At 33.7% G+C, this 17,844-nt stretch overlaps 3 protein-coding genes across 5 annotated transcripts in view; 2 read left to right on the forward strand and 1 right to left on the reverse strand.

Moving 5' to 3' along the window:
- Positions 1-17,844, reverse strand: part of Brm (ATP-dependent helicase brm) — a 32,722-nt gene that overhangs the window by 4,395 nt on the left and 10,483 nt on the right. The window contains exons 4-9 of one of the 3 annotated variants that reach the window (XM_076389646.1): positions 3,277-3,457; positions 1,401-2,877; positions 1,250-1,323; positions 613-862; positions 342-480; positions 107-268 (exon numbers count right to left, since the gene is read on the reverse strand). In XM_076389646.1, coding sequence (XP_076245761.1) covers positions 107-268; positions 342-480; positions 613-862; positions 1,250-1,323; positions 1,401-2,877; positions 3,277-3,457 — 2,283 coding nt within the window. Of the gene's footprint in view, positions 1-106; positions 269-341; positions 481-612; positions 863-1,249; positions 1,324-1,400; positions 3,458-17,844 lie in introns of all 3 variants that reach the window. The other 2 variants (XM_076389645.1, XM_076389644.1) reach the window with 2 other exon arrangements.
- On the forward strand, positions 4,592-9,923 carry LOC143185568 (uncharacterized). The gene is made up of 5 exons (XM_076388688.1): positions 4,592-4,830; positions 7,850-7,983; positions 8,068-8,330; positions 8,865-9,122; positions 9,442-9,923. The coding sequence occupies exons 1-5, from the start codon at positions 4,762-4,764 to the stop codon at positions 9,561-9,563; spliced, it is 846 nt and encodes a 281-aa protein (XP_076244803.1). The 5' UTR covers positions 4,592-4,761; the 3' UTR covers positions 9,564-9,923.
- On the forward strand, positions 11,906-15,596 carry LOC143185760 (uncharacterized). The gene is made up of 6 exons (XM_076389002.1): positions 11,906-11,996; positions 12,771-12,904; positions 14,072-14,334; positions 14,673-14,781; positions 14,944-15,095; positions 15,271-15,596. The coding sequence occupies exons 1-6, from the start codon at positions 11,928-11,930 to the stop codon at positions 15,396-15,398; spliced, it is 855 nt and encodes a 284-aa protein (XP_076245117.1). The 5' UTR covers positions 11,906-11,927; the 3' UTR covers positions 15,399-15,596.

Here is a 17,844-nt window from a genome sequence, read left to right on the forward strand (position 1 = left end):
CTTTGAAAGAAAAGAATATGAAAATTTAAATCCTATGACTTATAATTTACACAATATTATTTATGTGAATTGTACAAGATATAATATAAGAAACGGATGTACTTACTTGATGTTTTTGTCTGCGTTTACGTTCTGCCTCCAACTTTTGTTGTTTCTCAAGCTTTTCCGTAGCTCTAGCTTCTCGAAGACCCTGCTTCTTCGTACGTTTGTAAGCCTTTACGTTCACTGCAGTTTCTAATGTCGTATCTTTTCGAGTACAGGCTAAGATCTAAAAATGATTATAAAGAATAATTGCAATAAATATGTACCATAAATTTATTCAATGTTTTTTGTATAACTACCTCCGATCGTAACTGTCTTTGGAAGTTCAAAACTCGAAGCATTCGTAATTCAATCTGTGCTTGGATACGAAGATCTTCTGGCATGTTGGTTGGCAAATTACTCAATTGCTCCATGCGTAATGCTATTCGTGCTGCTACCCTGTTATTACATATTTATATTTAAATATGCAACTGTAAATGATGTTATGCATTTTGCACTGTTATAAACAAACAGTAAACAGCATTTATTAACATTGTTGAAATGTAAAATTCTAATCAACTGAACAAATACCTATTTTCACGTTCCTGCAATATCAATAACGGATCTAAACCAGCTGGTTTTGCTACACTTGTCACCCTATTAGTTTTTGCGCCTGGTTGAGGAGGTTGCTGCTGCTGTGGTGTCTGGCATCCTGGTCTTGGTGGTACAGCAGGACCGATTACATTTGGTCCAGAGATCTGTGGTCCTGTAGTAGTAGTAGTTCCTTGAGATGGATCTATAGGGGGACGTGGCCCCATACCTGGAGGAGGAGGTGCTCCACCTATTTACATTAATCTTACATCAACCCCCAGGGCGTGGATCATTCTACTCTACTTTTGTATTTTTATACTTAAGTTTGAATAAAATTCGATTACATGTCTTTGTTAGAGACTTTCAATAGTATTCATCCAAGAACGAAAATTATCTTTATACTAACCATCGATATATTATGCTATTGAATTGTTATAAATATTCACATAAACACATTACAAATAGAAGCGATACTATATAACAATAATAATAACAAATAAAATAAAGTAAATAGAATAGCAGTTGAAAGTATGAAGTAACAAGCAATAAAAATATCAGATAAACATAAAGCGATACAAAAGATAGAGTAGTCACCTAATCAAACAAAGCATGCCATAAATTTGATTATTTGACTTACTTTGAAGAGCAAGCGCTAGTTGCTGCGTCAGTGGTTGATTTCTTGCTAGCAAACGATATGCCATTATTTGTACACTGTGAACGTGAACATGATTTATCAAGTTTTAAGAAGTATCTGCAAGCTAATGTATATTTTACTACGTATAACTTACCGTAACTGCTGCAACTGTTGGGAACTGAAAGCTTGTTTCTCGCCCATATTCCCTTGGCGAGCTCTTAAAGCTAATAGCTGAGAATAACGAGGATCTTCTTGAAGTCCTCTTTCTTCCATCGAATCTATCGCTTTTTGCAAAGCATTTAAATTCTCCTGTCCAGCACCAGGTAAACCACCAGGACCACCAGGACTAACTTGTCCAGGTCCAGTTTGGCTCATTTGATTTACAGGTGTGCCAGGTCCCATTGGTGTTGAACCTCCAGGAACAATTTGTTGATTCTGTGAACCAGAACCCATTTGGCTAGAAGGTGGTTGCCCACTAGGTCCATTAGGTCCCATTTGATTACTTGTACCACTATGACCTAACTGATTATTAGGACCACTTGGTCCCATCTGACTATTAGGTCCACCAGGTCCACCAGGTCCACCAGGTCCCATTTGATTTCCAGGGCCATTAGGTCCCATCTGTCCACCTGGGCCACCAGGAATTATTTGTCCTCCAGGACCGCTAGGTCCCATTTGACTGCTAGGTCCCATCTGCGAACCTGGACCACCTCCTGGCCCCATCTGACTACTAGGACCATTTCCAGGTCCAATTTGTCCACCAGGTACATTACCAGGTCCCATTTGTCCACTAGGTCCAGTTCCTGGTCCCATTTGTCCACTAGGTCCACTGCCTGGTCCCATTTGTCCACCAGGACCGCTTCCAGGCGGTAATCCAGAATTTCCAGGAGGATTTCCTGGCCCCATTTGTCCTCCAGGTCCACCACCCGATCCCATTTGTCCACTTCCAGGTCCACTTCCAGGACCCATTTGTCCACTTCCAGAACCCATTTGTCCACTTCCAGGCCCCATTTGCCCTCCAGGCCCACTATTTGATCCCATTTGTCCTCCAGGACCGCTTCCAGGCCCCATAGGAACTCCAGGGCCATTACCTGGAGGTATTTGTCCTCCAGGACCACTTCCGGGACCCATTTGCCCGAGACCATTTGGTCCCATTTGTCCACCAGGTCCACCTCCTGGACCCATTTGACCACCTGGTCCTCCAGGTCCCATCTGATTTCCAGGTCCGCCAGGTCCTATTCCCATCTGCGATGATGGACCTCCTCCCATATTCATCTGCCCAGGTCCATTAGGACCCATTTGCGAGGGCCCATTATGACCCATTTGCCCTCCTGGGCCGATTGGTCCCATTGGATTGGGACCCATAGGAGATTGACTGCTAGGTACCATTTGATTCGGACCGCCTGGTCCCATTTGATTTGGACCTCCTGGTGGCATATTGTGTGCTCCAGGTCCGCCAGGTTGCATTTGGCCAGGTCCCCCAGGACCCATGTGGCCTCCGGGTCCACTGGTGTTCATGTGTCCAGATCCTGGAGGACCACTAGCGTTCATATGACTGGGCATAGGCGGTCCAGTACTCAAATGACTTCCAGGTCCACTGGTATTCATACTAGTATTCATATGTGTAGATCCTGGAGGTCCGCTGGCGTTCATATGTCCCGTGCCCGGAGGACCACTTGTGTTCACATGTCCTGACCCAGGTGGTCCATTTGTATTCATATGTCCTGGCCCTGGGGGACCGCTTGAGCTCATATGTCCTGGGCCAGGTGGGCCAGTTGCGTTCATGTGACCTGGTCCAGGTGGACCACTCATGTGGCCTGGACCTCCAGAAACCATTTGTGAGTTTGGAGGGCCACCGGGGCCCATTGGAGGACCTGGTACAGGGCCACTACCTGGACCCATTTGCGTCGGCCCTTGACCCATATGAGGACCTCCAGGTGGTCCACCGCTTCCCTGTCCCATGTGGCTAGGTCCTATCGGCCCTGGACCTCCTGGACCCATCTGACCAGGACCTCCAGGACCCATTTGACCAGGACCGCCTGCGCCCATTTGCCCTGGTCCATTTGAACCCATTTGGTTAGGACCAGACTGTATCATATGAGACGTTCCTTGAGGACCATTTGGTCCTATTTGACCTGGAACCATGGGTCCCCCTGGGCCTTGTTGGGAACTAGAGTTTTGACCGACAGGGCCACCAGGTCCACCTTGATTCTGTAACATCCAAATGGATTCAATATTACTTTCGTTATCGTGAAACTCAATTGTCCCAGAAAAGTGGTGTTTTGTCTGAGATCCTTGTTTGGGCAAAGGAACTTGGGTCCAAGAGAATGACCCAGGAAGATTGTTTACTCTTATATATTGTATATTAAATTTTTTGAATGATTAAAATATGAAAATTTTATCTAATCACAATGATTTTTGAAATTTGATTCACGATAATATTTTATATAATTGTTACTTACAAAATCTCATTTACGTATGTAATACGTTTATATAATAATGTTATACTGCACTTCATAAGTATACTATTATTTATTGTATCATAAGATACTGACTTAGAGCAAATATAGTTTATTCTATCTAACCAAATCTTTATCTAAAGAGGATCTACACACTTAAAAAATTATGATTATCTATTTTAAGAACAAACTAAAAAGGGAAAAAAGGTGTAATTTATTATCGCCTCTTAGTAGATTTGTCTCTTTTATAGATTTTTTAACAAAATATTGCAGCAATATAACAATAAACATTAAAGAGATATGATAAAGTCATTCCAGTAAATTATTTTTTTTTGTCAGGTCAACGTAAGCTTTAAACGCTTTTATTACCTATTCAAATAACTTTAACAGACGACTGAAACGAAACTAGCGTTTCAAAACATGTGATTCAATTGCAATGGCAATTGCACAGTTTGCACTCAGAAAATCGTTTATGACGTAGGATTGTACATACACATCATGACGTCTATCAATAATGGTTGATACACACTTTCATCAATTTCGACTGATGCAGTGACGCATTGTGGAAGATTATTTCGATCCATAGAAATAGAAACGAAGATTTCTGATCGTGTACTGTGCACGTGGTCCAAGTATGGAAGCAGTGCATTCAGTTACTTTTTTTTATTGCATAGAGATTTACCAAGATAGGAAGTTATTAAAGTTACGTTTCGAAAGCATATCTTCAATCAGTGGGTTCTCCACATTTATTGCAATCTTTATTTGCCAATATTGATAAATACTAAATAATTTAAAAAATTTTAATTGCTCGAGTAAAATCATGATGGTTACAGGAATTAAACTTTACAATAAATCCTCAGCCTAAGAACCAATCTTATCTTATTAAAGTACGCAGTGACTTTTAGAACGTCCCATACTAGACTAAGTGGACTCTAATAGTGGGGACTAACCATTGAACAGAACTCAGAACAGAGTTAAGAACAGAGCTTTCGCGAGTGCTACTATTATTCTGAGAGAAGCAAGTTGACACAACGGAGTGACAAACAACGTTCAACTATGGTTACCAAACAAGAGCTTGACCATTATTACGACTTCGTCTTGAAGCTGACAATGGAATCGGGGAAGGTAGTTTCGATTATTTTGCTAAATCTACCCTTTACTCAGTGGACTTTTTTAAAGAACATATTTAATTGAGGTAATACATTTCTAGTACAATGATAAAAAAAATTGATTTTTTATTCAATGGCAGGTTTAGAAGATACAGAATCTTCAAATTTTATCATTGTAAAATTTTTTGCCATTATTATAACTCTTTACATTTACTCATTTATGCCATAAATTTGATTTTAAGTCCACGTGTATTATAGCTTCAACTAATGCAATATCTTATAATCGAAATATTTCCTGCTTCAGTAAAAAACGAGTACTTGCACACTTTTGTGTTATCATGTTATCTTTTTGCATAATTGATTCTTTGTTCCCTTCAATTGAGCGCCTTCATATCTGACGGTACTTATGAGTTATGTAATTCTTACTTAATATAAGCCCTTATTAACCCTCTATGGACCGAATTTTTGTTTTAAATATAGACAGTTTGCACAGCCTTTGTTTTGGTATTTTTTTTATTTTAGTCCTAGCAACCGTCATGAATATTGGTGTTGGTTGTCTCGAAGAAATTATAGAATTTTTCCGAAATTCTCATGAAAAAAAACTGAAATTATTTGATAAGATGTTGATAAGTTAACATGTGACCTGAAAGTTACACGTGCCCATAGAGGGTTAATTATGCAAATGTGTGAAGAATGTTAATAATACTGATAAAATCTCTTATTGTGACGTTATTGTGTACACAATAATATTTCAAACTGTGATTTAATAAGAAATGGTGCGAGCGTCGACAATAAATGTACCACTAATTGATACATGTAATTCTGTTTAAGTAATACATAAATAGAATAAAATATGCTTCTAAATAAAGTAACTAGAAAAGAGTTTAGTTTGCTGGCAGACTCATTCCACAAAATACGTGAATTGTAAAAAGTTAAAACATTCTACATATCTAGACATCATAAAAAAATTGACATTTATTTTTTTAATATCTTAAGAATATACGAATGAATGTAAAAACAGGTGGTGTGTCTTTTTAACGAATAATCCCGAAACAATTCAAAATTCGTCCACTGAATACTTCCTCCTGTTTTACTATTTAGTGCACACTTCCTCAAAAGAAATGACGAAGAATCAATAATTAGGAAATAGAAACATCTAGTAAATTTATAGTCAATTTTTCTAGGACCCCGTTCCATGAAATTTTCATAAAGGTACAATTTGTAGTACAGATACTGTAATGATTAACTACGTATACTAATCATTATTTCTATTACATAGATTGAAATTACACTTCACATACTCTCATTGTCGATAATGCAGTGTAATGATCATAACATTGGAGTTTCCTAAGATTTCATAAATTACAAAAGCTTTATCAATATCCAATTAGTAATCGTACACTTGAACCATATGACCCGTCCACGTTTATTGATCAATTTGAAGCTTATTTGTAAATTACAATGCACATTCAATCTATATCTCACTCTGTAAGAATGTTCATTTTGATCTTTTTAATTGTTTTCCTAGCTCGATAAAATTGATCACTGCTAACTAAATTAAATTAACTGATGTCTAAAAATTATATATACATATTTTGTGAACTTCATATGTATTCACTACTGCCGTTTTGAATTTTTCGAATAATTAATAAATGTGTATCATTCTCATGGAGTTGTATTTGAAGAAAATTTCTTTTTTGAATACAATGCACATTATCATAAACAGCCTCTATCATTTCCACCATGACAGCCTTTGTCATTTCCTGACATTACACTATCAGTTAACTATAAACTTAAGCTTATGGTGCGTCAGTATGTCAATGCGACTATGTGAAAAAGTGACAATAGTTGTCCTCGACTCTGTTCGAGACGTTAGGTCAGATCTGTGACATCGTTGACATTTCTATCAATTCAGATGGATCGTTTAAACGTTTTATTGCAAATGTAATTAAATTACGCTTATCTCCTTTATACACTTTGTGTTTTTATTAATTTCTTTGTCTCGATCTCTTTAGTACCTCATGACTCAACCTTAAGTCTGTATGATGTTTTGTTACTGTATGTAAGCATTTATTTGAATTTATGTATTTTATTATTTTTATATTTTTATAAGGGTAAAAAATATAACTTTTGTTGTATTTTATGAAGTCATTTAGAATACAGATCAACTCTTTTTCTTCTATAATTTTAATTTTGTTCTAAACTTAGGATCGATAAGAAATTAAAACAAAATCTACACTTTGGACATTCTTATAATAATAATAAGTAAATAAATTATTCCACAATTGCATTTTGAAAGTTTGGTTTTTTTCTATTTGAAAATACATATGTAAGAAAAAGATTATACTCTATTTATTTTAGATAAGTTTAACATTATTATGATATTAACTATTAATAGTTTCATACAAACTGTTATCTGTACGATTATCACAACTGAATGTTTTGTTTGTATTCTCATAAATCAACTCGACTATGACTGTCACCTTGTGACGTAAAAAATTCTCTATTTTATCTGAAATTCATTGCACTGTTAATGTCAAATTCTGTTACATGGTCAAATAAAATTGAATTATCTGAACATACAAATGCAACTGCAAATTTAGATATTTCCTTTGATGTAAGTATCTCAAAACTATTAGAGTTGAAAAGTTAAAAATTCGCATTCTATTATATACTGAAATTTAGGATACTGCAAACTTCAAATACCTATGTATCTATCTTGAATCCTATATGTATGTAGTCCATAAACTTTTAATATTAAGAAAAATACTTTTTGTCTCCTTTTTACAAATTTTACTCATGAAAAATACTAAACTTCCCAATAGTCTATCAAATTGTAAAATTGGAATTTCAAACTTTTAACTTAACTATATACATGTTAAAAAGCTTCTTACATTATTCTACTCAAAATTACATACAAGAAAAATCAACATGTTAATGGTTTAATTTGAATAGATTTTAAAACATCTTCGAACTAAGATTAGAAAAACCAAGCTTATTAGTGAGTTATAAAAAAGGGTTATAATATTTTCCAGGTAATTCAAGAAGCCATTTACGGATGCAAAAATATCGAGACTAAAGCTGGAGACTGGGACTTAGTGACACAGTACGACAAAAAAGTGGAAGAGATTCTAATAAATGGTATATCGAAGGAATTCCCAAAACACAAGTGAGTTTCTTCAAATTCAGAACAAACAGAAAAAGAATGAAACAGTTATACATGAAAATCGCCTATATTCATACAAATTCCTAGATTTATTGGAGAAGAAACAGTTTCGTCCATGAACTATCTTCCACAACTCACAGACGATCCTACGTGGATTATCGATCCCATCGACGGAACCACGAATTTTGTCCACTCTTTCCCTTTTACTTGTATATCGATTGCATTGGTGATAAAGAAAGAATTAGAGATTGGAATCGTTTACAATCCCATTCTAGAACAGTTGTTCACAGCCAGGAAAGGTTGCGGAGCCTTTCTCAACGGAAAATCTATTAAAAGCTCCACAATTGAAAGTACGTAATCCCTAGAAGTATTTTCTAGAATAATTTAGAAAAATTTTACTGAATGCTTTAAGTATTTTTGTGCAAAGTTTGCAATTTAGTTATTCAATTAAGTGGTTGAAGCCAAGCAACTTGCCTAATATCTCAAAAGAAGTCGAATTATTACAATTCAAGCCGCTTGAATTCGAGTTACTTGACCAATCTGAAAGAAACATAAGACCCCCTTAAACAGATCTGTGCAACTACAATTCCCAAAGCAAGAACGCTTAATTGTTCATGAGTAGAACATCAGTAGATAAGAGTAACGCTAAGAACGAGTGATGATTGCAGTCAACTGCAATAAGGCAGGGAAATTACTTTAAGCATCCTAAGTCTTTAATTTTAGAAATTGTACCTAACATGGGGCTGTTACTTATGAATGAGTAGCTTGAATACTCTTGGTCAGTTCCTGCTTCTGTTCGTTGAAAAGTGCTCAGAAGAGCAACGATTTAATACAATCACCTTTAAGAATCGATCAGTATAATCACTTACTATGTTTGTTTTTAGAGTTGGAGCAGTCACTGCTGTGTTTTGAAGCATCCTATGCAACGATTGAAGATATCAGACCTACTGTTCTTGGAAGAATGGAAGCTTTTGTTTCGGTTGCTCATGGAATACGAACAATGGGATCAGCTGCGATGACTCTCTGTTACGTGGCAATGGGAGCAGCAGACGCTTATCACAGTGACAATCTGATGCCTTGGGATGTAGCTGCTGGTGTACTTATCATTAGGGAGGCTGGTGGCACAGTAATAGACACAAACGGTACGACAGTTCAGTTTAAACTTTTGAGACCTTTGAGCATTATCGGTAATGTGTGGTTGCTGTCTTTATTCTCTGATTCGAAAATATAAAAGCAAGGAAAACTTTAATTCTAAAAGAAAATTATAATTTGATTGGTAGACAAAGTATATTACTTCTGGAAAATCTCAATCAACACAGTGAATTGTTCAGAAGCACAACGGGGAGGAGGATGAAAAACAGTAACAATTATTAATGTTACTGTAAACTTACTGTACTTCTTTAATATGAATATCCACTCCAATGCTATGCACAGTAAAGATAAAGGGATGTTATGTTTCAGGTGGAGAATTTAACGTTATGTCGCCAAAACTAGTAGCAGCCAATAATCATAAATTAGCTACCGAATTAGTAAAATTAATTAAAAAAGCTGATGCTAAAACGTTACAAAGGGCCCTCTTTTAAAATCATTAACATAAGTAAAGAAAATAAATGTTAATCAATAGGGGATCAATTATAATTATTATAGATAGTAAACATTTAATTTATACCTTCTAAATATAAATTTTAATTTTCCCTATAATACAAATAAAAATAATAATTTAAATTTATTTCCACTTTATATTGTTGCTAGTGTGTGTAAAGATATGTATATTTAATAGTTCCTCGTTACTGTTAACTTCTCATTATACCTAACAAACAACTTGTACCAAAAATGGCAAACAAAAAGAATTGTTTACTATTAAAATTAAATATTTTAATTCTTCTTTCATCATCCTTCCTATTTACAAAAACGAAATAATCGACGAAATAATTCGAATAATTTTTAAATTCTACAAATCAGTCTGATGTTAATTAGAATTAAAAATAGTATAAATACCACTAAGTAAGTAACATTGTCACAAAGGCGATATTTGTATAATAATCAAAATAAAATTTTAATTTTAAGTAGTGAATGATGCATTCTAATTATTTCTTTATGACCTTATTCTTTTTTAGTGAAAAACGTAATCAAGTGTGAACAAGTTAAAATTAACAGTTAACGAACTGTTAGTGTATTGTCATTCAGACATGTATGATGAATAATCTTTAGTAAATGAAAGAAATATGCTTTTATGGGATTATAGACAGCGTATCAGATAAATTAATCGTCTAATGCAATTTTCTATCACGTGGCAGAAGGATTCGCAAACTATCTTATAATTACCGCTTCAATGCGGAATAAGATAACAATGCTATCAGCGGCCGGAATTAAAACTAAATATGACAATACAGAAATTGAGAAAAGAGCTTTTTAGATCTTCATTAATATGGTATTAGAAAATAAATTTTACATTCCCTAATCTCATTGTTATCTGTGGTCGGACTAAATGATTTCTATAATTTCCATAAAAGCGGTATTTCATAAAAATTTGTTGTAATACGAAATTGTATACAATGATAGCACAGACAACATGCAAAAATACATACATCCTATCGAAACATTGACTACCTTCAAAATTAAAAAATTAAGATTAATTTTAGGAATTTGTAGTGTAATTTCTAAATATGTTCAAAAAGAATATTTGGCATTTAACTATATTTTATCGGTGAAACTTTTTAAGCTTTACGATTTGTTTTTATAGTTCAATGATACCACTTCGAACAACATGAAAACGAGAATAGGACTCTACAACTTCAAAAAATTAGGTCACGAAAACACATTTAAATTACCATCTTTCTATCTCGCTCCTAATAATAGATCTATCCAATACCTACTTCGTGTGGTTGAATATAGACTAATTATCAACAAGACAATGAGTAGAATAGTTGTGCCATCAAACGATGCCAACATTTATGAATGTCAACAACAATGTGATTAGTTTTTCATAACAGTATTTTTCTCATTTAGTAGTAGCAGTAGTTCAATAAAAATCGGACCCAAAGAAATAGTCTAAAAGTGCTAGTCTAAAGTGCTAAAACTTTACAATATTCTATTATATTTGGTCAGTATAGAATTGTTAAAAAATTCTGACTCATGTAACGAACATGCACTTATGACGCTCAACAGGTGTTACTTACCACCTTATGAACGTTAATTACGTTAATTACTAGATCCCAGGATAAACTATGTCGGTAGTTGCATAAGTGTTGTGTAAATCAATTAACAAACTCACACCCAAAATAGACGAAATAAACTTCTGAACGATCACCTAAATTCGCTAAAGTCGAACCTCTTGTAGCGGTCAAGAACCTCAGCTCCAAACATAGTAAAATGTAAGTTTCATTCAAAGTGGAGATTCCATTTTGGGTTAAGTTGGGTCCAATAGTAAACGAAGGTTAAGTATAATCTAGAAATCAATATTACAGAAACAATAAGAAGAATACATTTCATATGTAGAAACAAGTCAATGTAAGCCTATTTCCTTCTAAAAGAAGTATCCAACCCAAGAAAAACGAAATAGGTACAACTCAATCAACGTTTTCGAGGCAATGACTGGGCAATGACATTTCATATCGTCACATCATACACAAGAAATCGTTTCAAACTTATTCTCGATCTAACCTCGATGTCCCAAGCTGCTCGAAACATTGAATGCAGCTTCAGACAGTAGTGTTATGTAGTCGTAAACTTTCGCGGAAGAGCTCCGAAATATTCATGGGAATTCGTTCATTCGTGTAATGTGGGGTCTCAGATAAGCCGGTTTTCCTCCTCGAATGTTTAGGTTCAGCTACCTACGTAGTTTGCGTGATTTTGTATCACTCGTCACAAAGATAAAAGGATCCCGTCAGACAGACTGCGCGTTCAATCGATCAGTCGTGCGGTCGAGAGCCGCGACATCAGTGATCATGTCGAGAGAGCTGAACATCAAACACTACTTTGAGGTCTCCAAGGAGTTAACCTTGGAGGCTGGTAAGGTGAGTCGCCTTTTAGTGCTACTGCGTGAAAAATTGAACAAGAGAGGGAAAGCTTTAGGCTTCGTGGAACCAAAAAAAAAAAAGGATGGAAGTGGGCATTTGTATCGAGTATTTCTGGTTCAGTCTATCATGATTAGCTTGATGACAGAGTGATTACAGGTTTTTTATACGCTGTGTGATATATCAATTTAAACAGATGACTTCTAAAATGTGTTTCTTGTGTATGAGCGGTACTTACCTAGAAATTGTGGATCTTTAGGCATTTATAGGAAATTTCAATATGCAAAAAAGCAATAGTATAATATCAAAATGTACAAAACATTGAAAGTTAAATACAGTTTATGATACTTGAGGAGCAAAACGAATGTTCAATTAAGTTCAATAGTAGAACATTTTCATAAATATTTATAGTCTACATATCTTATTTAAATAATTCTATTCTCAGTTAGTTGATTCCTTGTGTAGACAATATGGGGAATTTATATATTGTGTACCGACAATAAGTCGGGGAATTTTTCATTAGAACGTGATTCTTCTGACACAGAGAAGAAAACAAAATGTAGGTAATACTATCAAAAACAAATAGACGTAAAAAACAGTGGTGACAATACAAATACGACATGAAATGAATTAAATATAACATAAAATAGAATCTGTTACACGTTAATCATTTTACTTGATCCATTATCAAGTTCTTATCGGACAAAACGAAGGGAGATAAGTGACGGTGATCTTAGCAATCGTGTGTTCCATCTGTTTTCCTTTTCCCGCCAGATATTTAAATGCGGCTTCGAAGGACAGAAACTCGTGGAGTCGAAGATGAATGAATGGGATTTGGTAACGGAGTACGACAGAAAAATTGAAGTACTGCTGACTAAGGGTCTTAAAGCAAAGTTCCCCGACCATGAGTAAGTCACGAGCTTCCTTTGACTAGATAATTCAATGTTACTTCCCTCCCCTATTCTAGCTTTGTCTGTTAATATATGCCAAGAGATCGAGTGATGGGTCTAGCGTCATAACGTAACCTTGAGTAACCAGTTAATTTCATTCTAATCGAATAAAATTTTCAATGGTAGTCACTTAATGGTAGTATGAGAAAAATATTAGTTATATAGGACGTGCGCAAAATGTAATATTAACAGATAAATTGAATTAAATTAAAAATGTAAAATACAAGACAATAAGATTTTTTGTTCAAGACTTTATATCCGAGAAAATTAATTTTGAAAATTAGTTTAATATACACGCACTTAATTAAGTTTTAATTTCATAAATCGTGTACTCCTTCTTTTTGTATGTATAAAAATTGATAAGGGCACAATTTGAATATACATAGTATTGGTTTTTCAAGTCCTTCCATCTTAACATTAATCTAAGTAAAAGTAGAGTATAACTTAAAATATTTGTTTTTTAAAATTTATTTCATTGTGTTATAAATTACTCAAAATGGCCTTTTAACAATATACAATACTGTACCCAGTTCAATAAAATGATATAAAGTTTTTTTACTAAATCTAATGTATATTTTATTATTGACACAGTATACCCAAGTTCTTTTTAAAATCTTCAACATTCATTATGTTTTGTAAAGGACGATTATAAATTAAAAATTCAGTTACATACACGTATATTTGATAAATTTTAAAAATTACTTTTCTCTAAATCGAAATTTCAGACAAAAAAATTGGTTCATAATAAAGCTATTTAGTAAAACTAGTACTCATTAGTATTACATCTTGTACACATATCTTGTATTACAAAATACTTTACACGAAAACTGAAAGGCATCTAAGAAAACATGATAATGACTTCCCTGCTAATGAAAACATACGATATTTAGGAATCATCTTTAAAAAAAATTGAATTCAAACCTTTTCAGTATTGTGCCTTCAAAATAGCCAAATACAATATTAATGAAAATACGTTAACACATTTCAAAATTTAATAATAACTTTTATATATAAAGTAAATGTGTCTATTACTTTAAATTTTCTTTAATATTCCATAATTTTGTTGAAAGTTCTATCGCTATTTATATAAATAAAACATGCTACAGATGAAAAGTTCAATTGCAGATTCATTGGTGAAGAGACTTTTGCTGAGACGAAAAAGAAGCCAGTACTCACAGACAAACCAACCTGGATCATAGATCCTATTGATGGAACTACAAATTACATAAATTCATATCCACACGCCTGTATCTCTGTCGCTCTGGCTATTTCTAAAGAAATCGTAATAGGAATCATTTACTGTCCGCTGTCTTCGGAATTATACACGGCAATCAAAGGACAAGGCGCGTTTCTGAATGGCGAACCTATCAGAACCACTTGTGTTACTGGTAATTTTTCATTTCACATGATTTAATTGAAATTTCATTGTATGGAACTTGAGTAATTGTTGAAGCAACAGAATGATTTTAGGAAAGGAAATTAAAAGTCGATAATATTTACAGACTACATAGACATTTATAACGCAGCGCTATTGAATGACGCGACGTAGAATTAATTGTCTATTTCTAAATCGTAGTTTCTAATTGTTTTAGAGCAGTTAAGACTAATTACGAGCTTCCTTTCGTAATTTTCATTATTCATACCGCGTGGAAAAACAAGCACGATAATCTTATTAAAGATCAACGAAATCAATCGACCTTTTTCACATCGATTATTCCTTTTGCAGAACTGAAGAAGGCTTTGATAGAACTCGAACTATTTTCTTTGAGGTTACAATGGAAAAATCGGGATATCAGAATGGGCAGATTCGAGGCAATTCTTAATGTTGCACGAGGGTAAGAACTTGTTTTTTGCACTTACAAAATATTTATCTTAGGGTATCCTAGGGAATAACATAATTTTCTGAAGGCTATTTTTAAAGAGATGAAAAGTTGAATCTGTAAAATTTAGTAAGGATAAAGTATCATGAAATTATTCTTTCTTTTTTACGTTTTAAGGATTAGGTTTATAGGATCAGCGACAATGGCTCTAGCATATGTAGCGAAAGGCGCACTGGACTGCTTGCATATGGACAACCTTCAGCCTTGGGATGTTGCTGCAGGAGTATTAATTGTTCGAGAAGCAGGAGGCACTGTGATCGACACAAAAGGTACATAAAAGCGAACGAAGGAAAAATAAAAAGAGAACATTTCTGAAAAATGTACTCTTCTTCGAATTACCATAGAGCTCTTACAAGTAATATAGTACTGAAAGAAAGACAATTTATGTTGTAAAATCTACTCTTAACAAATATAAATTGTCATTTTTTATATTTATTTTACCAGGAGAGGAATATGATGTCATGAAACCAAACACAATTGCAGCAGCAAACGACAAACTAGCCACAGAAATAAAACAGTTAATTATTGATACTGATCTTAAAGTATTGAGAAAACGATTGACAAGGACCTGATCCTCGAGACTGACATAAAGAAATGAAAAGAATTGAAGGTGAAAAGAATCGAATTTTGTGATTAAACAAACAAAAGGCAATATTCAATGTCCGACTGTAATATTATACAAAAATAAAAATACTATTACATTTTTAATAATATTGTTTAATAATGGATTTCAATTATTTTCTGTATTTTCGAAAACAGGGGAAAACTTACTTGAAGCAACTTTTATATGTTACATGTTTTTATACAGAATCATTACTGATATGAGTATATAAAGATTTCCAGTTCAATTTTAATTAATAAAAAAACACTGATACAAATTCTTACTAAGAATTAATCTTTTATTATCTATTATATAAGATTTTATTATCTATTTTCTACAAAAAATAAGAAGTGGAGTGTCGAGGATAGCACTATTAAACAACCTTGAACAGCCGCTCGACTTTGTTCCGACTATAGCCTAGTTGGGAATGAAAGATCTAGATTACACATAAATGCAACTGATCTACATAAGTCGTGAGTGAGTCTTACAAGTCCAAATAGTTTATAAAAAATCTAGTCACTTATTATGAATGTGTCAAACAAGTTTTCTAGAATTAATTCAAGCAAACTGTTAACAAAGAAATATTATGTAGGTACTTCAATTGGTATAAGTATTATTTAAATACAATCAAATTCAAAATAGAATAATTACAGCTGTGAGCATCTTTTACAGAAACTAATTACAATACCTGTCGATAATTTGAATAATAAAAATTTACTTCTTAAACAACATAATCATGTATATTGCAACTGGTATTATTTTTGCACTCGAATAAATGAATATTCAATATTTCCATTGCATAACTTTGTAACTAGAAGAATAGATTTCAAGAAACGTAAGGCAACATCTTGGAACTTGTAATGGCTAATTAACATTCGGTATTAGATCCGGAAAAAGTCCCACGAGTATGAATCGAGTCGAGCCTCCGTGCTTGATATACATGTAGAGAATGAGTCATCTAATTCGACCAACGTAAGTTCGAAGGAAAATACATCGAACAAAAGTTTACAGGAACAATGACAAATAAACACGATGAACGCGCGATCAAAGATTCTTTAAGGAAGTGAAATAATTCTCAAGGTGTATCTTAAATTGTTATTGCGAAATTTTACGGTTGAATAAGAATCACAGGCGATTCTAAAGGTTCGATAAAAACTTGGTAAATATACCTAAATCTTACGCAATGAGTGAATGAAGGCTTACGTTTCTATTAGTTAATGCACTGCCTGAGATAATTAGGAGATCAAATCTTTTAACGACTGAAGGGGTTACGTTATACATGAAGTGACTAATGAAGGGATTACGTTATAAAATAGCTAAGTTTTAAAGTATAGCATTCGAGAGACGTTGCTTTTAATGTTTGAGATACTATAAAACAAGAAATATTAAAAAAATGATTAACTGAACTAATTATAATTTTAATTTTTTTCATTTTGTTGCTCTGTTTTAGTCTCTTTATTGCAGGTTATAGGTATCTTTATTGTGATGCTTTTATTCTACACTCCTTTTTGCTAATTACATCTATAAAAATTATAAAATAATGCTATAATCTTGTTTTGTAAATTAAAAATTGTCATCCACTTAACGTCATTTAAGTTGACTCTATACCTTCTATACTTTTTAGTAAGAAAATTTTCTAGATTCTATATTTTCAGGAAATACAATGTTTTAAATGTAAGTAAATCAGGCTAAGGCCTATCGATAAATCGCGGATGTATAATAAGTAGCAACGCCTACGATTTCTCTGTGTGCAATATCAATTGATGCAAATAAATATCGGTATATCTAATCCTAGATTTTCCATTCAGATGTTATCAGGTAGTTCCGTATTACTTAACCATTTTACGAGTATCCACAGACTGAAGTAGAAACAACCAATACAGTAATTTAAATAAACGTGTGGTGCAGTCGATCAACGGTGTGAAAGTGCGCTCGAGTCTCAGTGATTTACCTTGGCACAGTCTTTTAACCGCGTACCCTTAGACATCGGTTGCTGAATAAAACCTCCTTGGCAATTTAATGAACACGTTGATAATGATCTTGATGCTTTCATAATAGTCTTATTGCGAAGAAACGATATTTAGGAAAATACTATTATGGTAAGAGTAATTTTTGTGAAATATTCTGCGACAAAGACTTATGGTCTTATATATCATACATTAATAAAAGTGAAGATGTAATCTAAAATGTTAAAAGACACCATTCTCGTGAAATAATGTCAATTTCGAATAAATGAATGTATTAATACTTTACTGCTGTGTTAGCAATGGACATAATAAATTAACACCTGTTGCGAATAATACTAATGAGAACTATTTGAGGCTACTAAAGCGAATAAGGTACTATGGTAGAATAAATAAATAAGAAACATTAAAATATATTTTTTGCATTAGAACTACTATACATGAGCTAACAAT

The sequence above is a fragment of the Calliopsis andreniformis genome, chromosome 12 (genome assembly GCF_051401765.1).
Source record: "Calliopsis andreniformis isolate RMS-2024a chromosome 12, iyCalAndr_principal, whole genome shotgun sequence".
In the NCBI taxonomy this organism is placed as follows: Eukaryota; Metazoa; Arthropoda; class Insecta; order Hymenoptera; family Andrenidae; genus Calliopsis; species Calliopsis andreniformis.

Excerpts from the sequence above, each read along its gene's own strand:
- LOC143185760 (XM_076389002.1), top strand. The coding sequence starts at position 11,928 with ATGTCGAGAGAGCTGAACATCAAACACTACTTTGAGGTCTCCAAGGAG. Across the intron at positions 12,905-14,071 it reads GCAAAGTTCCCCGACCATGA|ATTCATTGGTGAAGAGACTT; the intron begins GTAAGTCACGAG and ends GTTCAATTGCAG. Across the intron at positions 15,096-15,270 it reads CACTGTGATCGACACAAAAG|GAGAGGAATATGATGTCATG; the intron begins GTACATAAAAGC and ends TTATTTTACCAG.
- LOC143185568 (XM_076388688.1), top strand. The coding sequence starts at position 4,762 with ATGGTTACCAAACAAGAGCTTGACCATTATTACGACTTCGTCTTGAAG. Across the intron at positions 4,831-7,849 it reads TGACAATGGAATCGGGGAAG|GTAATTCAAGAAGCCATTTA; the intron begins GTAGTTTCGATT and ends AATATTTTCCAG. Across the intron at positions 8,331-8,864 it reads TAAAAGCTCCACAATTGAAA|AGTTGGAGCAGTCACTGCTG; the intron begins GTACGTAATCCC and ends GTTTGTTTTTAG.